This window comes from Nuphar pumila, chromosome 14, assembly GCF_984573655.1.
Source record: "Nuphar pumila chromosome 14, dmNupPumi1.hap1.1, whole genome shotgun sequence".
Lineage (NCBI taxonomy): Eukaryota > Viridiplantae > Streptophyta > Magnoliopsida > Nymphaeales > Nymphaeaceae > Nuphar > Nuphar pumila.
The window spans coordinates 4,955,681-4,977,936 of record NC_143262.1 but is presented as its reverse complement, the minus strand read 5'-3'; the positions used below and the strand labels follow the sequence as shown (position 1 = coordinate 4,977,936).

General features: G+C 37.3%; 1 protein-coding gene across 6 annotated transcripts in view; it reads right to left on the bottom strand.

Moving 5' to 3' along the window:
• The window catches only part of LOC149816142 (uncharacterized), a 235,932-nt gene that overhangs the window by 84,663 nt on the left and 129,013 nt on the right, over window positions 1-22,256 (bottom strand). For all 6 annotated transcript variants that reach the window (XR_016427639.1, XM_089987332.1, XM_089987333.1 and 3 more), the window contains exons 15-16: window positions 5,789-5,946; window positions 5,530-5,640 (exon numbers count right to left, since the gene is read on the bottom strand). Coding sequence is in view for 5 of the 6 variants with exons in the window: in XM_089987332.1 (XP_089843458.1) it covers window positions 5,530-5,640; window positions 5,789-5,946 (269 nt within the window). In the remaining variant the exon portion in view is untranslated. The remainder of the gene's footprint in view (window positions 1-5,529; window positions 5,641-5,788; window positions 5,947-22,256) is intronic.

The following is a 22,256-nucleotide window of genomic DNA, read 5'->3' as shown; positions in this document are numbered from 1 at the left end:
TTTAATCCAGAAATCTGAAGAAATAACTTGATTTTCTCAGAAAAACGGGGTTAGGGGCAAAAGGGTCATTTTTACAAGACTTTGAAAAATTTGGGGTGTTCACAGGGCACCATTCCGAAACCACAACTCCAACTAACTAAGATGGATGGTGATCAAGAAAAAGCTCTTGAAGGAAATGCCCGCATGAAGGCCATCGAAGATCACCAATCTAAAGTAGAAGATTGGGAAAGTAAGCATGCCAAGATTCTTGCTTGGTTCATGAACAATGTGAAGCTCAAGATTTGCGCCAACATTGCTAAATTTCGGATGGCTAACGAAGCATGGTTCTTTATGAAATGTATGTTTACTCAAAAAGACCTTGCTCATCAATTCTTTCTTCAAGAAAAAATCCGGACTATCAAAAAAGAAAAAATGAATTTCTTTTTTGGTTCATATCGCTGACCCCAATTGTTTTGGGATGAAGGCGTAGTTGTTGTTGTTTGTTGTTGTATCAAGCAAGGGGAAATGAGTGTAAGGGATTACTTTAGCACTCTTGGACCCTTATGGGATGAACTATCCTTACTAGAACCAAAGTGGGTTTCTAGTGTGGATGTGGAATTAAGGAGAGAATAAATGAAAAAAAAACACTTTTTCCAATTTTTACATGGGTTTAGGCCCGAATATGAACAAGTTAGATCTTCCCTTCTTAATAGATCTAAGCCTCTTCCCTTGGAAGATGCCATAGCCGAAATATGCCAAGAAGAAACTCGTCTTGGCATGATTAAAGGAAGAGATGATGTTTTGGCCGTATCAAAACCCGGCAACCATATGAAACCTTACAAACCTCCACATTTTGGAAGGCAAAATAATTTTAATGGCAACTATAGAAAAGCCATTTGCCATCATTGTCAAGAACTGGGTCATATAAGACCTAATTTCCCTAAGTTGAATGAAGCACCTAAAAATAAGGTTGTTTCCGTTGAAGAAGCTACTCAAAAGAAAGAGGAAACCATCAAAGGGAAGAAATCTTTTTCTCTTGCTCAACTATCGAAAGCACTACAAACTCTACTCAAGATACCATCAACCTCGGGTGCCGCCATAGCTTCTTCCTCTCCTCCAGGTATGTCTTCTTGGATCCTTGACTCTGAAGCTTCTTTTCATATGACCCTGCTTGAAAATGAGCTTTCCGATTTGTGTAATAACTATAAAAACTCCTATGTTTCAACTGCCGATGGTACATCTTTACAAGTAAAAAGTTTTGGAACTTTAAACTTTTCCAAAGATTTCTTTGTACCAAACGTGAGAGTTGTACCTCAACTTAATTTAAATCTCCTCTCTATTGCTCAAATATGTGATCATGGATGTGAAATCTCTTTCTCAACTAAGGATTGCTCTATACAGGATCTCCAGTCCGGGAAGCAGATTGGGAAAGGCCATAGGAGGGGAGATCTCTATTATATGAGCAACTTAAAACTCCCCACCAACTCTTTTTGTAACCATGTCCAAGATACAAATATTGAAATTTGGCATCAAAGACTTGGACATCCAAGTTTCTAAAAAATGTACTCCTTTCCATTTGGAAAGAAATTTTGTAATGAGAAACATTTTGTTTGCAAGAGTTGTATTTTTGGCAAAATGAAATCCACTCATTTTCCAAACCGAACTTTTGTGTCCAAAAGACCTTTTGAGTTAGTCCATTCTGACGTTTGGGGTCCTTCCCCGGTCATGTTTAAAGGAGGGTACTCCTATTACGTTACTTTCATTGATGACTATACTAGGTATGTATGGATCTACTTTCTCAATTTAAAATCCGAAGTCTTTGACTTCTTCAAAAAATTTCATATGATAGTTAAAAATCAAATTTCAAGTAATATATCTACTCTTAGATCCGATTCGGGTGGAAAATATTTATCAAATAAATTTCAAAATTATTTAGAAGTGAATGAAATTTGTCATCAAAGATCGTGTCCTAGGACTCCCCAACAAAACGGCTTGGCAGAAAGAAAGCATAGACACATCATGGAAACCACTAGGACACTCCTTATTTTCAAGGAAATTCCAAAAAGTTTTTGGGCCAAAGCGGCCTTAACCTCAACTTACTTAATAAATAGAATGATATCTTCATCCTTACAAAATACATCTCCATATGAAAAACTATTTGAAAGAACACCCGATTTCAATAGATTAAGAATTTTTTGGTGTAAATGTTTTGTCCTTACACATAAAAGAGACAAATTATCTCCTAAATCTATTGAATGTGTGTTCTTGGGATATGGAGAAAATCAAAAGGGTTTTAGATGTTTTGACTTGAAAAATAACAAACTCTATGTATCCAAAGATGTAACATTTTTGGAAAATGAAAATGGTTTTGTGAAAACTAAAGATATTGACGAAAGTGAATATGCTTTTTTATTTGATCTTCTCTCTCAAGAAGATGAGACTCCTCAAGAAGAGGAAATCTCTAATGAGTCTTTGAATGACCTAGAGGATATTTCTCTTGACAATGTTGTAGATGAAAGTGATAGACCAATCCAAACCTATGTTAGGTGTGGTCAACAAGCTCAAATAAGCGCCTTAGAAAGATACTCCCAAGGATCCAACATAAAAGAAACCTCTTTAAGGAGATCCGGTCGAATCGCCAATCCTCCTAATAGGTTTGTTTCCTATGAGTCCCTAACTCCTAGGTATAGAGCGTGTCTAATTGCATTGCACTCTTTTCATGAACCTTCACACTACAATGAGGCCAAAAACATTCCCCAATGGGTTGAAACCATGAACTTAGAGCTTAGTGCCCTTGAAAAGGCAAAAACTTGGGAAATAACTTCGTTACCCACTGGAAAGAAATCGATTGGATGTAGATGGGTCTTCAAAATTAAAACTAAAAGTGATGGTTCATTAGAACGTTATAAAGCCCGGTTAGTAGCTAAAGGATATGCTCAAGAATATGGTATAGATTATGAAGAAACCTTCGCACCTGTAGCTAGGATGACTAGTGTTAGGACTCTTATCGTCATTGCGTCAGTCAAAAAATGGCCCATCTATCAATTAGATGTTAAGAATGCATTCCTAAATGGCGAATTAAATGAAGAAGTTTACATGGATCCCCCTCCAGGAGTATGTATTGGTAAAGATAAAAGTCTCAAACTTAAAAAGGCATTATATGGTTTAAAACAAACCCCAAAGGCTTGGCATGATAGATTTAGTAATATAATGACAAGTTCGAATTTTCGTTCATGTTATACTGACACTGCTTTGTTTGTGAAAAATGCAGGGTCTTCAGTAGTTATTTTACTACTTTATGTTGATGATATGATCATCACTGGAAGTGATGAGCAAGGAATTAATGATATTAAGAAAGTTTTAAAAGAAAATTTTGACATGTCTGACCTTGGTTTCTTAAGATATTTTTTAGGAATTGAAGTGGCGTACTCTCCTCGAGGGTACATTCTCTCTCAGATGAAACTTGTTGCTGACATTTGTTCCAAGTCTGGTATCTCCGATGATAAGAAGATAGAAATCCCTGAAGTCATCAATGCGAAGTTAAGATTGGAAGATGGAACACCTCTACAGGATCCTACTCTCTATCGGCAACTTGTTGGATCGCTAACCTACTTATCCATCACTCGGCCAGACATAGCTCATGCCGTCCACTTAGCCAGTCAGTTTCAACATGCACCTACAACCGTGCACATGAGTGCAGTCTTAAGGATCGTCAGATACATCAAAAACACCATAACTAAGATAGTTTTTCTTTCCTCCTCCTCATCACTTGATTTAATTGCTTATACTGATGCGGATTGGGGAGGAAATCTCAATGACCGAGTCTCAACTACGGGTTTCTGTGTTTTCTTAGGTGACTCTATGATTTCTTGTAGATGCAAGAAGCAGCACAAAGTATCATTGTCCTCAACGGAAGCGGAATATCGTGCTATGGCCACTACAACCATGAAACTTGTGTGGCTAAGAAGTCTTCTCAGTGATATGGGCATTGTCATCTCTACTCTTTCGAAGATGTGTTGTGACAACAAAAGCGCAATTTATATCGCAAGCAATCACACCTTCCACGAGCGTACTAAGCATATTGAGATGGACTGCCATTACGTACGTGATGAATTCCTAAGAGGAACCATAACACTTCCTTACGTCACATCCGAGTACCAGTTGGCGGACTTCTTCACTAAAGCCCTTGCTGCTCCTCGTTTCTTGTTTCTTCTTAACAAGCTTTCGGTTATATCCCCGTAAAGCTTGAGGGAGGGTGTTAAAATACATATGTAATCTATATATATATTTATATATATATATATATTGTCTAAGTATACCCACTAGGGGTATTTTAGACATTTCACAAGTACCCGATAGGGGTACTTGTTATTTTGTTTTTCTTTTTGTAATTATTTTGCACTTTATTTTTTATATTTTTGTTTTTATTTTTAGCCACATAAGGGGCCCCACCATGGAGTCGATGGGGCCCCCAACGGTCACATTTGTGACCATTGGGGGCTCCCAACGACTCCATGGGGAGCCCCCTAGGTGGCTCTCCTTTTAAGGCCTAAGGCCACCCCTCCTCTCCTTTTTTTGTGTATATATAGGGGTGAACCCCTCTTGTATTCTTCACTCTAGAGAGCTCTCTCTCTTTTCAATAAGAGACATTTATATTTTTATGTTGTGTTGTCTCTTGTGGGTTTGGGTGTTAGCCCTTTTATTTGTTCATTAGTGGATGTTGCAAGTGCTTAACGCACTCTTTGTTTTTCTGCATATTTCATTACAGTTAATTCTTCAATAAGGATAAATTTCATCACCAATGAATCCTAACCAAGATAACTAAAAGTGTCTGAATAACCCTAGAGACTTGCTTCCAAGCCAGTTCTAAAGCAGGAATCTGCATCTGCAGCTCAACCAAAAACTCAATCCAAACTGGGAAGCATGTTCAATGTCATGGAAGTGTAATTTTGCATATACACAAATTGCACTTCCATTAAATGGGAAGCCCATTTCTAGAGTTAATTACTGCTATTAGCACGGAAAGATGAAAGCAATTATTAATATACTTTGACATAGACAATTGAAAAAAATCTTAAATGATGGTCAAGAAGAAGAAACTATCTATTGCCAAAAGAATGTGTTACAATCCCTTATAGGAGTCGGCTTCTCTTCTAGAGGGTAGTATACAGGATTGGACCAGAACCAGAATGACCTTATTACGTTGACTTTTTGGCTCTTACAATGTTTATGAACAGAAACACCGTTATATATATATATATATATATATATATATATATATATATATATATATATATATATATATACTACACTGTAATCCAATAACTAGACAAGTAATATACATTTTTTACACTCCCTCAAACTTGGGATGATGCAAGAGGAATCATCCTGAGTTTGGAGAGAAATGTCCTCGAGTGTGATGGAGGGAAACTCTTGGTAAATACATCTGCTCATTAAACAAACTCTTTTGTTTTTCTGACTTACTCTAGTAAAATAACAAAGTTTGTACAAGGACTTGCACTATCCAAGATAAGGAGATAAAATACATACCACACCACAATCTTCCACAACATAGAAGTCTTGGAACCCCTTACGAGAACGAATCTCAAAATCAAACACAGGGACTTTTGTTCTCCGCTTGGTTCTTATGTCATTAATACTCTGCAGGCAAGGTTATAATTAGAAGAAAGATTAGAATGGGAATCATGATTTTCAAGCAAGGATCTAGTAATCTTCACATCCATGACAATTCAAGAGCTTGGATCCATGACTATTAATTAAATACAAGAGATCACATGGAAAATTATACCTCCAAAATTAGAGATATATCTAAAGACTGGAAGTCGTCATGCATAAAATCTTTCACTTTCTCAGGTATGTAATAGCTTTCCAAGGAAATGACCTCACAACCAACAATATTTGCCATTTTATGAGCCATGCTACTCTTACCAGAACCACTGGGACCTCCTGAAGTCGTTAAGGAAAAATGTCAATCCTTATTAAAATAGACAAGATCAATGTAGCCATTCGATCTTTAAAATTTTAGTAGTGGTACAAAACAAATACATTGGCATAACAAATTAACATTAGACACAACCACCAAACATTCAAAATAATTTAAGAAAAAGAACAAAAGTTGCCTGTAGTTAATCTGCACAAGTTTATACCATTAATCCATGCTTATGATCTGTACATTTAGTAAAACATTCCAGTAAAAGAATACTTCAACTACTATTTTTCTGTCTCCCTACACACAATATAATTGTAAGGATCTTGAAAGTAATATTCTTTCCGAAAGATTATGAAGAAAGTAAAATTCTAGGAACATTTTCTTTAAGTAAGAATTATAAAAATTAAAAGAAAAAGAACGTAAGTATGAACTTTGATTCTCATTTAAAGTAAAATGAGATTAAACTTGTTATTACTTCTTAATTAGCATCGCTGAAAACTGAAATTTATAAATACAATTTATTTTTATATTTTTATATAACGAGATTAGACTTTTTCTAAGCATAATTGTTATTCAATACAATTTATACTTTTATATTGTGACTTCATGTTTGTGAATTATCTCCATTGTGTCATTTTGTATTTGTGCTCTCTTGTAGCCCTTAGTGGCCTTCTCTTGTAATTGTTATTGTTTCGTTTTATGGTATCGGAGCCATAGTTTAAAAAATCGCGTTGATCATGATTTTAAAACTTGTTGACTCGGCACCCGGCTCATCCTTGAGTGACCCGTGACTCGGTCGGGTCAACTCGGTGACTCGGCCGGGTCATGTTAACTTTATATTTCATAAAATATATAAATGTATGTATATATTATGTATATTTTATAGTATTTTATCAATATATTATATATAATATGCATTATATGCTAATTTTTAGAATATATTTAATATATAATTTTATTAATATATGTATAACCATATTTTTATATATAATATACATAATATTTATATTATATTTCATATAATATATGTAATTATATATAAAATATATTATACATGTATATATATGCATGACTCGGCTGACACACCCATGACTTGGTCGGGTCAACTCGGTGACTCGACCAAGTTTTGTGCAAAACGAGTTTGTACTTGTTTTTGACCTAGTGACTGGGCGATCCGGGCCGAGCCAACCGAGTCACTGGGTTATGGTCTCTTGTCTTAGTTATCAAAGTGTGAAAATGTCTTCAAAGAGACTGTGCACAAAGGCACTAGATTCTTAATATGAAATGTGTGCACAAAGGCACAAGATGAACAATCACAAAAGAATACAAATGCACAAAGGCATAAAAATAAAGAGAACTTTTATTGAACAAGTGAGAGAGCTTTACAAAAAGCTTCATTTTTACAAAGGAGGGAATCCCCTATTTATATACATTGAGGATCCTTAGAGGGGCTCCCTCATATGGACGTTGGAGCCCCTCCAACGGTCATATTATTGACCGTTGGAGGGGGCCAATGTCTATATGATGTGAGCCCCTCTATGGCTAAAAGCCAAAAAGTAAAAAGAATAAAAAAGGAAAAAGGAAAAATAAAGAAATACAAAAAAAAACATATTCACAAGGAATATGCATGAAATAAGGAAAAGACTGTTTTACCCCTAGTGGGTATTACAAGAATCATATATGTATATATTACATTTTAACATCCCCCCTCAAACTTATGGTGTAATGATCAAAAGTTTGCCAAGAAGAAAATTGAATCTAGGGAAACAGGGTGATTTAGTAAAAAAGTTTGTCAGTTGATATTTTGATGTTACATAAGGTAGATCTATGACTTTCTTCAGATATTCTTCTCTAACATAGTGGTAGTCCATCTCGATATGCTTTTTGCGCTCATGAAAAGTGTGAGGGTCTGTATGATCAAGATTTGGTAACCGACTAAAGTGGTAGATTCTTTGTGAGGAGGTACACTGTCCAAGAGCGGGTAGCCGCAAAGACGATGAACTCCTATGAGGAAGTGTATTGTCCAAGACCAGGTATATCATCTAGGGCGGTAATTCCTTGTGAGGTCGTACATTTTCCCGAACCTAGCAATCCGACGTGAAACTTGTGATTTTGATTACCATAAAAAGTTATGGTGAGCTGTGATGATATTCTAAGATTGATTGAGATAGCGAGTTATAAATCTATAGTTTTGGTTTTCTGTTTTAGCATGATTACATGCAGGACTCAGATGTGAGAATCAGATCTTTATTGATTTTAGATCATGTTTGGGACCTTCTATAGAAGGGTGGGTTTTTCTGAGAAAGTATGACGCCTTAAGCGAGTCATAACAGGTGACAGTTGGTCGCGTAAGGCCTTAAAAGATGAGAATAAATTAAGGTTGTTTAGGATAAAGAGTTTGTTAGAAATAGTGAGAGCGGCAAACAATGTCCTGATAATGATTAAATGTAGAGACCCCATTCAAGGAACAAAAACAAGCTTGTTGCGTGGTAGTTCACAGCTTACGATCAAATGAATCGTCATGCTGCGTTTGACAGTTGCACTATTTACTTGGTTTGAACTGCTTTAACTGCTTACTTGTTTTGCACTGCTTACCTGTTTAACTGCATATCTGTTTTAAACTGCTTAGCATACTGAATTAAATGTACTTAATTCAGTTTCAAATAGTCTCTCTTGTGCACCTACTAGTTTTTTGCGAAACTACCCCATTCTATGGGTATAAGTGATGTTTAGGTACACCACGGGCGATGGCGCGATTGCAAGATGGCTTCAAAATTTCATCTTCCTGCTCTTAGCTCGCGTCCTGGACGTTTTTGGGTTTTATAACAGATATTCCTTGGGATATTCGAATTTTGTACTATTTGGTAATTTCTTTTAATGAAAGTGGTTTTTCCAAGTGTTTTGCAAGTAACATGGATTGTGAGTTTTGGTTCTTTTAGCTAACGTGCCCAAAGTTGTCAGCTTGCCTTTCTAAATTTTACAAAAGAATAGTCTTCCGTTGATTTCATAAACAAACTCTGAAGGAAAGAGATTTTCTTCTAGTCTCTTGCCTGTTTTCTGAAAGGTTCGCAAGTTCGAAATTTTGGGGTGTTACAGATTTGATGTGCAGTTACACATATATATGTTTTTTGTGTAAATATATATATATTATATCTAATTATATAAATTGTATAGTTTATGTATTTGTTTTTCACATATATGATATATATTAATATATGAGTTTATGTTATTTATTGCTTACTCCTTTTAATTTATCGAATTTATAAGTTTTTATTTTTAGATTCTCATCATTTTTTAATACAACAATGGAAGGAGCTTCTTCTTTAAATGCTATGAGGTCCACTCCAAGTTCGACATTTCAAGATTTGGAACATATGTAGAACTTCAAGCGGAAATCTAGTGATCCAACATAGAATTGGGCCTATTGTCAAGATAAAAAATATTTGAATTCTATGACATACCTTAAATGTGGATTAACTTATAAAAGAGGCATATACAAAATAAAACAACATCTACTTAGGATTGGAAGCAACGTGAAGACTTGTAAGAAAACAACTGTAGAAATCAAACAAGTACTTTCTAAGTACATGGAAGAATCGAAGAAGAGAGATGAAAAAAATAAAAGAGTTAATATATATGAAAGAAGTGAATGGATATTCTCAGCTTCCAATTCTGGTGAAGGACATGATGCAATTTTACAGATGGAGGGGCAGCTAAGTAGTACATTCGGCTTGAAACCACCATAAGCAAAATGGCCTATGGATTTGTACTTTTGAAGTAATCCAACAAAAAAAGCAAGTAAGCAAACAAACAAACCACGTTAGAGAATCACTTAAAAAAGGAAGAAAGGAAAAAAATATGTGAGTACATTAGTAGGTGGTTTTATAACAGTGGAATACCTTTTAATACAACAAAATTGCTTTTATTTTACAATATGATTGAAGCTATAGGCCAATTTGGAACAGAGATGAAGCCTAAATCATATCACGAGCTGCGAAAACCACTTTTGAAGAAAGAAATAAGAAAACAAAGGAGTTTTTGATGTTGAAAGATATAGGAGAATTAAAAGAGTTGAAGAACATTTTTGGAAAAGCAAGGGAATTGGTGATATTCATATACAAACATACTCAAATGTTGAGTATTATGAGGGCACACACACAAAGGGACTTACATAGGCCTGCAGTGATGAGATTTGCTACTAGATTTTTTACTCTAAAAAGCATATATAATTGCAAAAAATGCCTAAGGTCCATGTTTATTAGAGATAATTGGGCAAAAAGTAGTTTCTCAAAAATGTCGGTTGGTAAAAGATGTGAAAGCATGATTTTGAGTTCAAAATTTTGGAAGGGAGTGAGTCATGCTTTATAAACAATGGCCTCTTTGATTGACGTGCTTCGATTGGTTGATAGGGTTCAAAAGCCTGCTATTGGTTATATCTACAAGAAAATAGACCGTGCAAAAGAACAAATAAAGGTATAATTATAAATTATTTTTTTATATTTTATTAATTGTAAATTTTGTTTTTAAATTTTATCTTTGCTTTTATAATGGTTACTTTTAATTCTTTTACTAAATAGGTAAATTTGTGAGATGATAAACAAAGATATGGCCCAGTTTAGGAGATAATCGATAAAAGATGGAGCAATCAATTGCACAAACCATTGCATGCAACAAGCTTATATATGAATTCAGCCATATATTATGAGTATGAAAATATTGAGTCCAATGAGGAGATAAAGAATGACATATGATTGTTTCAATCGTCTTGTTCGAAACGAAACAGATCGAGAAGCATTAGTAGACCAACTCATAAGATATAGAACTGCTAGTGGGTCTTTCGGGATGAAGTTGGCAAAGAAGAAGAGAAAAGTGCAAACCCTAGGTAAGATGATTAAATTTATCTACCTCGCTTTGCATTATTTTTATAACTTATATACTTTAATTACATCTAATTTGATTTTTTTATAGTGAATTGGTGGATTTCTTTTTCCATTGGTTCTCCCCAACTTCAAACCTTTGTTGTTCTAGTCTTAGGCCTCACATGTAGTGAACCCAATTGCGAATGTAATTAGAGTACTTTTGAAGCAGTACATTATTATTTACTACTAATGACTAAATATTATTTGTTAGTTTGTATATATTTTAACTTTATATATTTTTTTTAGATTCATACAAAGAAAAGAAACTGACTTTTGCACAAGAAGTATAATGATTTGGTTTTAATGCAATATAATCAGAGATTCCAGCGAAGGCATAAGAAGCGAATGAACAAAGGAGATCTCGACCCCATCATCTTAAGAGAAGTCAATGATAAGGATTTGTGGCCAATTGAAGATGAGGCGATCTTCGAAGATGACACATCACTTATATGTGATCTTGTTGATAAGGCATTTGGAGTATCAAGGAATAGGGTGTAACGCCCCAAAATTTCAAACTTGCGAACCTTTCATAAAACAGGCAAGAGATTAGAAAAAGTCTCTTTCTTTCAGAGTTTGTTTATGAAATCAGCGAAAGACTATTCTTTTGTTAAATTTAGAAAGGCAAGCTGACAACTTTGGGCACGTTAGCTAAAAGAACCAAAACTCACAATCCATGTTACTTGCAAAACACTTAGAAGAGCCACTTTCATTAAAAAAAGTTTTCAAATAGTACAAAATTCGGATATCCCAAAGAAAATCCGTTATAAATCCCAAAAAACGTCCAGGACGCGAGCTAAGAGCAGGAAAAAGGAAATCTTGAAGCCATATTGCATCGCGCCATCGCCCGTGGTGTACCTAATCATCACCTGTACCCATAGAATGACTTAGTTTCGCGAAAAACTAGTAGGTGCACAAGAGAGACTACAAGAAACTGAATTAAGTACATTTAATTCAATATGCTAAGCAGTTTAAAACAGATATACAATTAAATAGGTAAGCCGTTCAAAACAAGTAAGCAGTTCAAAACAGGTAAGCAGTTTAAAGCAAGTAGGCAGTTTAAAACAGGTAAGCAGTTCAAAGCAAGTAAGCAGTTCAAAGCAAGTAAGCAGTGCACTATCAAATGCAGCATGACGATTCATTTGATCGTAAGCTGTTAACTACCACGCAACAAGCAAGTCTCATGACCCATCAATCAGTGTGAACAGACTTTATGTTTCGATATTACTGGCCTGCGGGTACGGGCAGACAAAACATAGAAAAAACTGAGACTAGTTCGAGCATCTGTTATTCTATGTATTTTTAATAACCCGAATAGTTAGTTGAGTCCGCTCCTAAGGGGACGACTTTAGCCGAGAGAGGATTTCCCAAAGGCAGGTACTTGGCAACGGACGCATCCAACTTCTGCAGAAGTCCATGTGATCTACCACCTAGGATATTGTCTGGTAGTCCCTTCTCCTAGCTCCAATGATTGGGGAGGTCGGATCTTTGTCCGTGGGTGGTTGTTAACAACCTGTCCATTGGAGTTTTGTATCGATCCATCCTCTCCCATGACAGAAACACAAGGGCGAATGAGTGTGACAGGGGTAAATTAACTGACGACTCATTCTATATGCTCTGGTCTTTTGACTAAATGAGCATCTTACCTGTGAAGGAGATCTCATTTTTATGTGTTTACAACATTGTGCATTTAGCACTGTTCGAGGTCGCAAGACCGTCTCATCCGATCATCACAGTACTAGCATGTAGTGCACGACTATAAGTACTCTAGGATAAAAGGGGTATAGTTCTTCAATAAGAGCCTCAACAAAAGTGTTTCACAAAGATGTAATGTTTCTCAAACTTTACTTTTGACATTCTTTATCTTTTGAAACAGCTGACAGCTTGTGCCAACATTTGGCATGCGATTTTCTAGAATCTCATCCGCTATCGGGGTATCTACATGCCTCGCATGACTCAATACCAGCCTCAATAGACGGGATACGGGTTTCTCAACAGAACCCCCGCTAAGAAGTTCGCTCGAGCCCCAATTCGAGGTTACCCGTGATATGTCGAATAGACGAATAAAACCAGCCAATCACATCCTTCCAAATGATTCGATTTGGGCAGTCTTTGATGCTTTTGCGCAGCTCCCTAAAATCTCAAGTCTACTCTACAGGACTGCTTACTCGAAGATTCAGGATCCTTGCGAGGTATCCCTCTCCTTAGACGAGGATGTATCGTTAATCTCTCGACTCAACTCTTGTCGAAAGAGGGAGAGCGAAAACCTGAGCGTCATCTGTAATGGCAAGGCAGTAATGAAACATTTGCAAAAGCAAGAGCCTGGGCGCAAAGCGCGACAAGAAAGGAAAGACATGACAGAAAGTAAAGGACAAAGATCACGAAACCGCGTCCTTTAGTTAAATGCGTACTCGTATAAATATATATGATATATATATATATGCATACATATTTATTTAATTATCCATTTTAGTTAATTGAACTCAATTCAATTGTCCAAGTCCTCCGTGCAATCTTCCCCTACCTTGGAGAGTTGCAAGCTTGTTAGCGCCTGCGGGTGTAAACGATTGACGGCTCGTAGAGCGCGAGCGGGATCCGTCGTACGAGCTGCAAAAGCGACAGTCTTAGCAAGCTAACTCCAAAAATAGAAGATCAGGGGCACTGTCGCTGACCTGACGTGAAGGAAGCAGGGGCAGCGTGCCCCTACGAACCTGCTTAACGCGAAAGAAGCAAAGGCAGGGGCTGCAACCCCGTGCTGACCTACTGTCAGCAACCTACGAGGAGGCAGGGGGTTGCACCCCTGCCCTCAGAAAGCTAGGGCAGACAGGGTTGCGCCACTACCTGTCAACAACGAAGGGGAGGCAGGGGGCTTCGCCCCTGTCTGCCGAGCATGCAAGGAGGCAGGGACTTGTCCCCTGCTTGGCGACTATGCGAACAGGCAGGGGGCGAAGCCCCTGCCTGATGCCGGGGGAGAGGAAGGGGGCTCTGCCCCATCAAGCCGAAAAGCAAAGGCAAGGGCTAGGCCCCTGCCCGTTAGCCACAAAGGGGGAGGCAAGGGGTGACACCCCTGCCTACTAGAAGGAGAAGGCGCAGGGAGGGGGTTTGGCCCCTCCCCCGCCAAACTGAGGGTGCAGGGAGGGGCTCAGCCCCTCCCCTGCAAAACGAGTGCACAGGGAGGGGCTTGGCCCTATCCTTGCCAAAGGGTACGCATGGAAGGGGCTCAACCCCTCCCTTGCATACAGGGGTTACAGGGAGGGGGCTTTGCCCCTTCTCTGTTGTTGGGAGATGCAGGGAGGGTCGCAGCCCCTCCCCTGAACAACGAGGGTGCAGGGAGGGGCTCAACCCCCTCCCCTACCGTAACAAGGAGCAGGGAGGGGCTCGACCCCTCCCCTGTCGTAACAGGGAGCAGGGAGGGGCTCGACCCCCTCCCCTGCCATAAAAGGGAGCAGGGATGGGCTCGACCCCTCCCCTGCTGAAGATGGTTGTGAACACCCCAAATTTTCAAAGTTTTGTAAAAATGACCCTTTTGCCCCTAACTCCATTTTCTGAGAAATCGAAGCAAATTCTTCAGACTTTCTGGATTAAAAACCATATTGATCCATTCAAAATCATTTTCAGGTTCAAATCTAGCACTTTAAATCCGTATTTCCTCAAAATCCGGGTCAAAACCCATGTCTAAAGAAATTTTCTCAAAATAGTTTTTAAATTCTCAGAAAAATTCCTTTTTGTGAATATTTTTGCAAAAACACACAAAAAAAAATTTATTAGTTTTAACTTTTGTTTTCTCACAAACTTTAGGATTTTTATTCTAAAAATACAAAAAAAAAAAATAGAAAAATAACATAAAAAACCAAAAAATTTGGAAAGATTTTTAGAAAAACAAAAAAAATGATTTCGAGCCTTTTTGAAAAATAATTTTCGCTAAAGACCTCTGAAGCCCTCTTTTGTAAAAATTTGAAAGTTGAAAAAGGGGTGGTCTTTGGAAAACACTTTTAGGGTTTTTCTTTTACCCTTCGTAAGGAAGAAGAGGGGGAAGGAGGCGCAGCCGCCCCTCCCAAAACTGTCTCCATGGCCGGCCGTTCCCCCCCCCATGTGCGATCTCCACGCTCATCCTCCATCCACCCTCCATCACGAAACCGCATACCTTCATCTCCACCTTCCATCTCCAACGAGTTTTCCACTCAAACCTTCCACTACTCCTTTAAAAGAAGGCATCCACCGCTTCTCAGGGGGAGGGGGCATCAATCATCTCCTGATCTTCAGAAGCACACATTTCTTCCCTGCAAGTCTAGTAAAGCCACCAGACTTCTCTCTGGTTTCCCCAGAAGGAGAATCAACTTCTTTTTCCCTCCGATCGAACGAAGAAACTCCAGCTTCGCCCCACCAGAAGCAGGCCTTCTGAAAAACGAAAGGAAAGGCATCCTTTCTCTTCTTCCTCCAAAATCCTCTGCAAAAAGAAAGTAAGCCTCCCCTTCGCATTGTTATTTTGCTTTGTTTCGTTTCTTTTCCACATACTTTTCTTTTAATGCACCTGTGGTAGACTCGACCTGCATATAGCAGGATCGGTCCATCAAGTGCTACAGCAACGGAGTCTCCTGATTCCTACATTTATTTTATTGCTGCATAATTTACTCGGTTCAAATTCTTCAGTTTACATAAGGATGGATGTTTGCTTATGTTATTTCAAGATAAATACTCCGTTAGTAGTTTCTCACACCCGTGTTATGTTTGGCGTACCTCATAATTCGGCCACCGTTCCTTGTTATGTTCCTCACATCTTTGCAATTTACGACTCAATTCATTCTAATGATTCATGTTTCCTGAGATTGATTGCATGAAAACTGCGATTCAAAGTTGTTAGTTTATCTCCAGCAATGTATCTTTCCTAAAGTCATAATTCCTTTTACAACGGGTGGTCTAGAGAGATATCCATGCGATCTTTTAGAGGTATGTCTCTGTAATGATGATTTACAGACGTTATACATTTTTTTTTTGTGTATCTTGATCAGCCATTAATCGTCAAGTGCCATGCTTATTTTGATCACCCACGGATCTAAATTCCTCGCGTTAATGGTCTCCAATATCATATACAACATTTGTGCATCATCTTCCCCTGCATAACCTGTTTCGATCCCACCAGGGATTGAGTCCAACTCATAATCAGGTCTAAAGACGACTTTCTCCCATTTTCATTTTGCCCAGAAATTGGGCAAAACTAAGGTAGCATCTACTGAAGATCTATGTATTCTTTTCCTGAGGATCGTTTGTTGCATCACTAAGAATCAGATGGCCCACAACAGACTTGGTTGACGGTTTAAAACATCTGAGAAGGCTAAGCTGTGGATACATTGAATGGATATCATCTCCTGTCACGAATGTAATTTGGCTCATTACAGGAAGTTTTCTCAACAATCCATCATGCTTAATTCTCTCAAAAACTGAGCAGTCATGAAGATGGTGGCAGGCAGGTATACTACAATTAGGGGAATATCCACATAAGGACATGGTGGATAGGGCCAATTTGGGCATGGTTTCTCAGTTTCAGATGTAATGAACTGTGTGGTGAAATATCTAAAGGACAAAAAGGTTGTTGCAGAGTTTTTCAATAAAAGAAACGTGCAAACGGGCTAAGAGGTAATAGAGGGGTTTGCGCTTGGAGTAGCCGCCTGGCAATTCCGAGATGTATATCAATTTCGGAAAGTGTAGAGAAGAAGGGCCATCAAGCATCTCATCTGGACAATATTGAACTACAACTGTGGAAAACATGGGAAATGCCTACACAGGTTTTTGAGATAGAGCTCCCATAATCCTTTGTTGGCAAGAGCATTAAGTATATCATATCAATCTTTTGCTGATAAAACACACTCATTGCTTATCCCTGCAATATCTTCTTCATGTTTCAGAATTAATGTTGTTGAAACATCTGCTGATAAAGCAATGGAAAAATTTGGTTTTGACTCATGGTATATTGCATATCTTTAAATGTTCTCTGTGTATATTCAGTACAATCACTACGGTCCACATTGTAACATTCCAGTTAATTTTCCTGTATGTACCATATTGTTTCTATATCTCACATGTTAACTTCCATTGTATCTTTTTTTTTTTTTTTTTTTTTTTTCAGTTATTGGTGGACTGATCTCCAAATCACAAAATGGAATTAAATTTTGATCATAATGAGGAGTTCGGTAATAGGATAGTTAGTATGCTGAAGGAAACAGTGGAACACCTAGTTCGGCCTCACCCAGTCATTCTTGTTTACTATGTGATATGTTGATCAGCTAACCCAAAAACCAGATTCTTGGTTTGTCGTGAAAAGCATCACGATATCAATCTAGAATCAGGTTCTAATTCATTGAAAGACCTATGTTTTGCTGACATAAAATTTGGTTTCGGCTCATGGCCTGTTGCATATCTTTAAATATTCTCTGTGTATATTCAATACAATCATCATGGTCCACATTGTAACATTCCAGTTAATTTTCCTATATGTACCATATTATTTCTATATTTCACATGTTAACCTCTATTGTATTTTTTTTTTTACCTGCATACTCAACTGGAGGTGATAATGCTGGCACAGTCATAGCAGGAGGTTTGGTGGCAAAAGGCCACTACCATTCACATTAGGGTCAAAAATCAGGATGTCAGTTCCCTGAGAGAATTTGATATGATCATAATCTAGGCCTACCAAGGCCAAACTGTCAGTTTATCCTGTATGCAATCCATATTTGTTTTATCTGTATTATATAATATGCGTAAATTCCTTTGTGTTATTATCTATCAGATCTCATCAGCATTGGTAGCTTCATGTTTTAGATTTGTAAAACATCATTCTCTGTTTTGGATAATTCCAGAAGTTTGTCAACACATTGATCTCGAGTTTTTGAGCAAACATATGGGGTCAGAGGTGGTGCAGCTATTAACATCCCAACACTCACCTGCATGTAACATCATCATCCCTTTGTAGCAGTAGTCACCGATTCAATGGGTCTTAACATCTGCATAATACCTGGAAATTGCATTTTACTGCTGAAACAAAGTGATCCACTGCAGAAGGCCTTTTGATTCACTGATTCACATTGGGCCACTGTGACCTTTGCCTCCTACAGCAGCCGTGAATTGCTGTAATCCCTATATCAGTAACACTGTCATTTGTATTGGCTGCATCTATATTATTTTCACCTACCGTTTCATAACATTTCCCATCTATTTCCTTATTACATTTTTATGGTGGCTTCATTGATATCACACCTCCCTATTGTATATACCCTCATATATATATGTACGTATATACCTATACACACTCATATACATGCGAATACACCCACATGTATATAAATATGTATATATATATATATACATATATATATATATGTCATCATTTTGTCCTACATATCTTTTCACTATTTGATTTTCACATGACATATGTGATTTTCCTTCTCTCTTTATTACTAATCTGTTTACCTTGCAGGAAATATGTGGATAAAATTGTCATTTGGAGTTGTAAAATTAAATTCACATATTGTAATAGCTAGATTTGAATAAGAATTTACATTTCTTGCTTTAGGTAGAATGAATGAGCATTATAGAATACCATGAATGGTTTATTCCATGCATTTTCCTTTATTTCTCAAAATCCCCACAATGGTGAAACACGAATGGCACGTGCACCATTTCGTAAGAGGTAAGTTAATTCTAAGTTGACGATTTACATCAACGGCCATAGTCGGGGTGTGAACAAAACTTAGAATTCTTATCTTTTACGAAATAACATTGGATCCACACTGGATCCACTTTCAAAATCCATCATATTTTGTCAAAATATTTTTTTTTTTCTTTTATTAGAATTTAACTTAGGATTAACTCAAAATATATACCAATGGCCATAGTCAGGGTATATTGAGGGTTAATTTTCATTTTAAATTCTATAAAAGCACCAAAAGGGTATTTTATCCTTCACTTGAATTTAGATATGACTATTATATAATACATTCAATGACCATAGTCAGGAGTGTATTATATCATTAGTCTTGTTTAAATTCATTTGAAGAATGAAATATGATTTTCAAATCCAATTTCAAACTTATTCAAATTCATTCATCATATAGGATAGAATTGCATCATATTTTCAAAATTTACTTTTCAAAATTCCAAGTGATTCTTCTTCTTCATTTCTCAAGATCAAAATCTTATTCAAATCCAATTTTATCTCATTTCGAGATTCAAAAATCCAATTTCAAAGTCTAATTTGACTTTGAAACTCCAAAAACACTTTATATTCAAACTTCAAAATTCCAACTCAATTCAAAATTCAAATTTCAAAGTTTAATTTAACTTTGAAGTTTCTGAGTCATCTTCTGATTCAAAAATCAAAGTTTTCTTCAAGTTTTAAATCAAAGTTGAGATTGATTCTGAATCTCAAAATCCAAACCTTCCTAAAGTTCAATCTGGGTTTTTTTAAAACCCAGATCCATCTTCAAAAGTCCCATTTGGACTTTCAAAACCCAAAATACAAAGTTAATCTCAACTTGGATCCAGATTTCCAAGTATAGGACTCCATCCCACTTTGGATCTCCAATCACGGATCCAAATTCCATTTAGGATCCAAATCCTTATTCCATTTGGATCTCCAGTTACAGATCCAAATTCTATTTAGGATACAGATCCTCATTCCATTGAATCTCAAATTCAGATCCAAATTCCCAATTCTTAGGATCCAAATCCTTATCCCATTTTGGATCTCCCATTACAGATCCAAATTCCATTTAGAATCCAAATTCTTATTCTACTTTGGATCTCCAAACATAGGTCCAAATTTCTTTTAGGATCCGGATCCTCATTCTACCAATGGATCTCAGATTCAGATCCAAATTCCAATTCTTAGGATCCAGAAACCAACTCTACATTGGATCTCAGACTTTAGATCCAAATCCATTCTAGGATCCAGAACCCAATCCTACATTGGATCTCAGACTTCAGATCCAATTCCATCTTGAATTCCAACTTTCAAATCAATTCTATTTCTCAAAATTCTATTTAAATTTCCCACATTTCATTCTGATTTCAAAGATAAAATTCAATTCCATTCCAAAGACTTAAAATCCAAATTTCTAATTCAAAATCCATTTATGACCTTAAAATTTTCTTTCTTCTCCTTTCCTCTCAATTCCAAGATCATTTTTCCAAATCCAGACTCATATTCCAAGCTCTTGAATATTCTAAAACTTAGAACTTTAATCTTAAGTTCTAAGTTAGAAGTCATTTTCTTCACTTTATCAATTTCACTTGGAATTCTTCAAAATATTTTCAAAAAGAGCATACATCTTTGCATTTGCACAAGCATAATTCATTGTGCATTTAGACTTAGGATAAATATTTAGATAATTTCTTTGCAAAGCAAAAGGCATGAAATTCGACCCTTGGTTAGATTACCCCTGGTAAAGGCGCCAGGAACGGTCGAACCTCGTACCGACGAGCGGATCTCTTCTCCCGATTTTCCCGCAAATATTTAAAAAACGGAGGCGAGTTATTTCAAAAATCTTCAAAATTTAAGGTCAAGTGAGACCCGCAAAAGAGTTTCCTCTTCCCTTCTCTTCTTTCTTTTCTCTTCTCTCTTTCTTTCCGTTCTTTTATCTTTTCTCCCTTCAAAAGGAGGAAAATAAGAGGTTGGAAAGGAAAAGAGAAGGAAGAGAGAGAACATTACGAGAGGAAAAATTTTGCGATGATCACAGAAGTGGCGACCGTGATGGGACACGTCTCCGTCCGGTCGAATTATACCTTTTCCTTTTGCTTTGATATTATCCAAGTCTTTATTCTATATATGTCAGCTTCATGCAAACCTTAGGAGCCTAGACTCTGTCCTAAAGTTGACATCATCGCATATAGGATTTAAGAATGGTTTGGTAGGACCATATTGAGGAGATTATTCCATGCTCACATTAGACTTAGGTCTGAAATACAACCCTCCTCAATTCTAGGGATTGAATGTAAAAACAATGAATGCAAGTGTATGCTTCTCTTCATTTTAATCTATCTCTTTAGGACTTGCATTAGAGCCATCTGATTTCTTGCATGTTGAACATATTTTGAAAACCTCCTTACCTATATTGTCCCGGTCTTCACGTTGCTGGGCTGTCTCACTGAACCATAGTTCGGGAAAGAGCCTCACAACTGGACCACTTATTTGGGTTCGCGCCCCCCCTACCACGTACCTAAGGGCCATAGTCCGAGGTATATCGGTAGGTGCTCAAGGATGTTGGGAAGCCATTACCTTAGAACCGGAGAAATATTTCTATGCCACGTACTTCGAGCTTCGGCTTGGGTATATCGGCGTATCTTGATCGGAATAATATAATTTGAACCTTAGAGTTAGGATTAAGGTCCTACAAGCCATTTTCAATATTGCATTTAGAGTCAGCCATTAGGGAGTGTTGTATGCGCATCCTTGTTTATGCAGCTTTGGTTGTGTGATATTTTATTCTCTCATATATGTGTATCAGACCCTTTTTCAAAAACCCTGGGTGTATTATTCAAAACTTGCCCTTATTTCTAAAAACCCCAGGTGTATATTTCTCTCTACCTACATTTTCTTTTTCTCTTCTAGATCAAATTTTCTTCAAAACCCTGGAAAATTTCTTTAAAATTTTATGAACCTTTTCAGAAATTTCCAGGTTGATTCTTTAAAGAGTCTATCCATAAGTCCTGCATGCTATCTAATTCTCCTTATTTTCTTTGCCTCAGTATCTCTCCGATGGCATCTGAATCTCCCGATACTATCTTTCCTTGGGATCATGTCCTCTATCAAATAAGGGATGGAACCCCAGATCTGCGGGTCATCCAGTCTCGTACTTTCTTCCCACGGTGGTATTATTCTTGGTTCGCCACCTTCTCACGTATGTTCCCAGATCACTTGGATGACTGTGGGTTGGAGATGGCATCAGTAGTAGGCAAGCGAGTCATCAATGGAGCGTTGATTCAGGCCATGGCAGAACGATGGAATCCACGTACCTGCACATTTTGGTTTCCATGGGGAGAGATGACTCTACTGATGGACGAGTTCAACGACATTATGGGATTGCCCGAACCAGATGGTCAGCCAGATGATCCTGTCGAGCAGCAATTTTTGATCAACATCAAAGGGGTAGATGTTCGAGAAGCCTTAGCAAGAGCAACAGGGAGCAGATCCTGGCCTCTCACCGAGATTGGTGAGAATCAGTTCATCGACCTGTTCGAATTATATCAAAAGTACGGAGCCTACAAAGAGGTTGACACTTTGTCCCGAGCAGCGAAGGACAGAATTCAGCACGCCATGATCCTGTGCACAGTGGGGTTAGCCTTCTTCCAAGATGGTCAGAATTTTATAGACATCAGAGTTGCCCAGCTCTTTCGGAGATGGGGAAGCAAGCAGA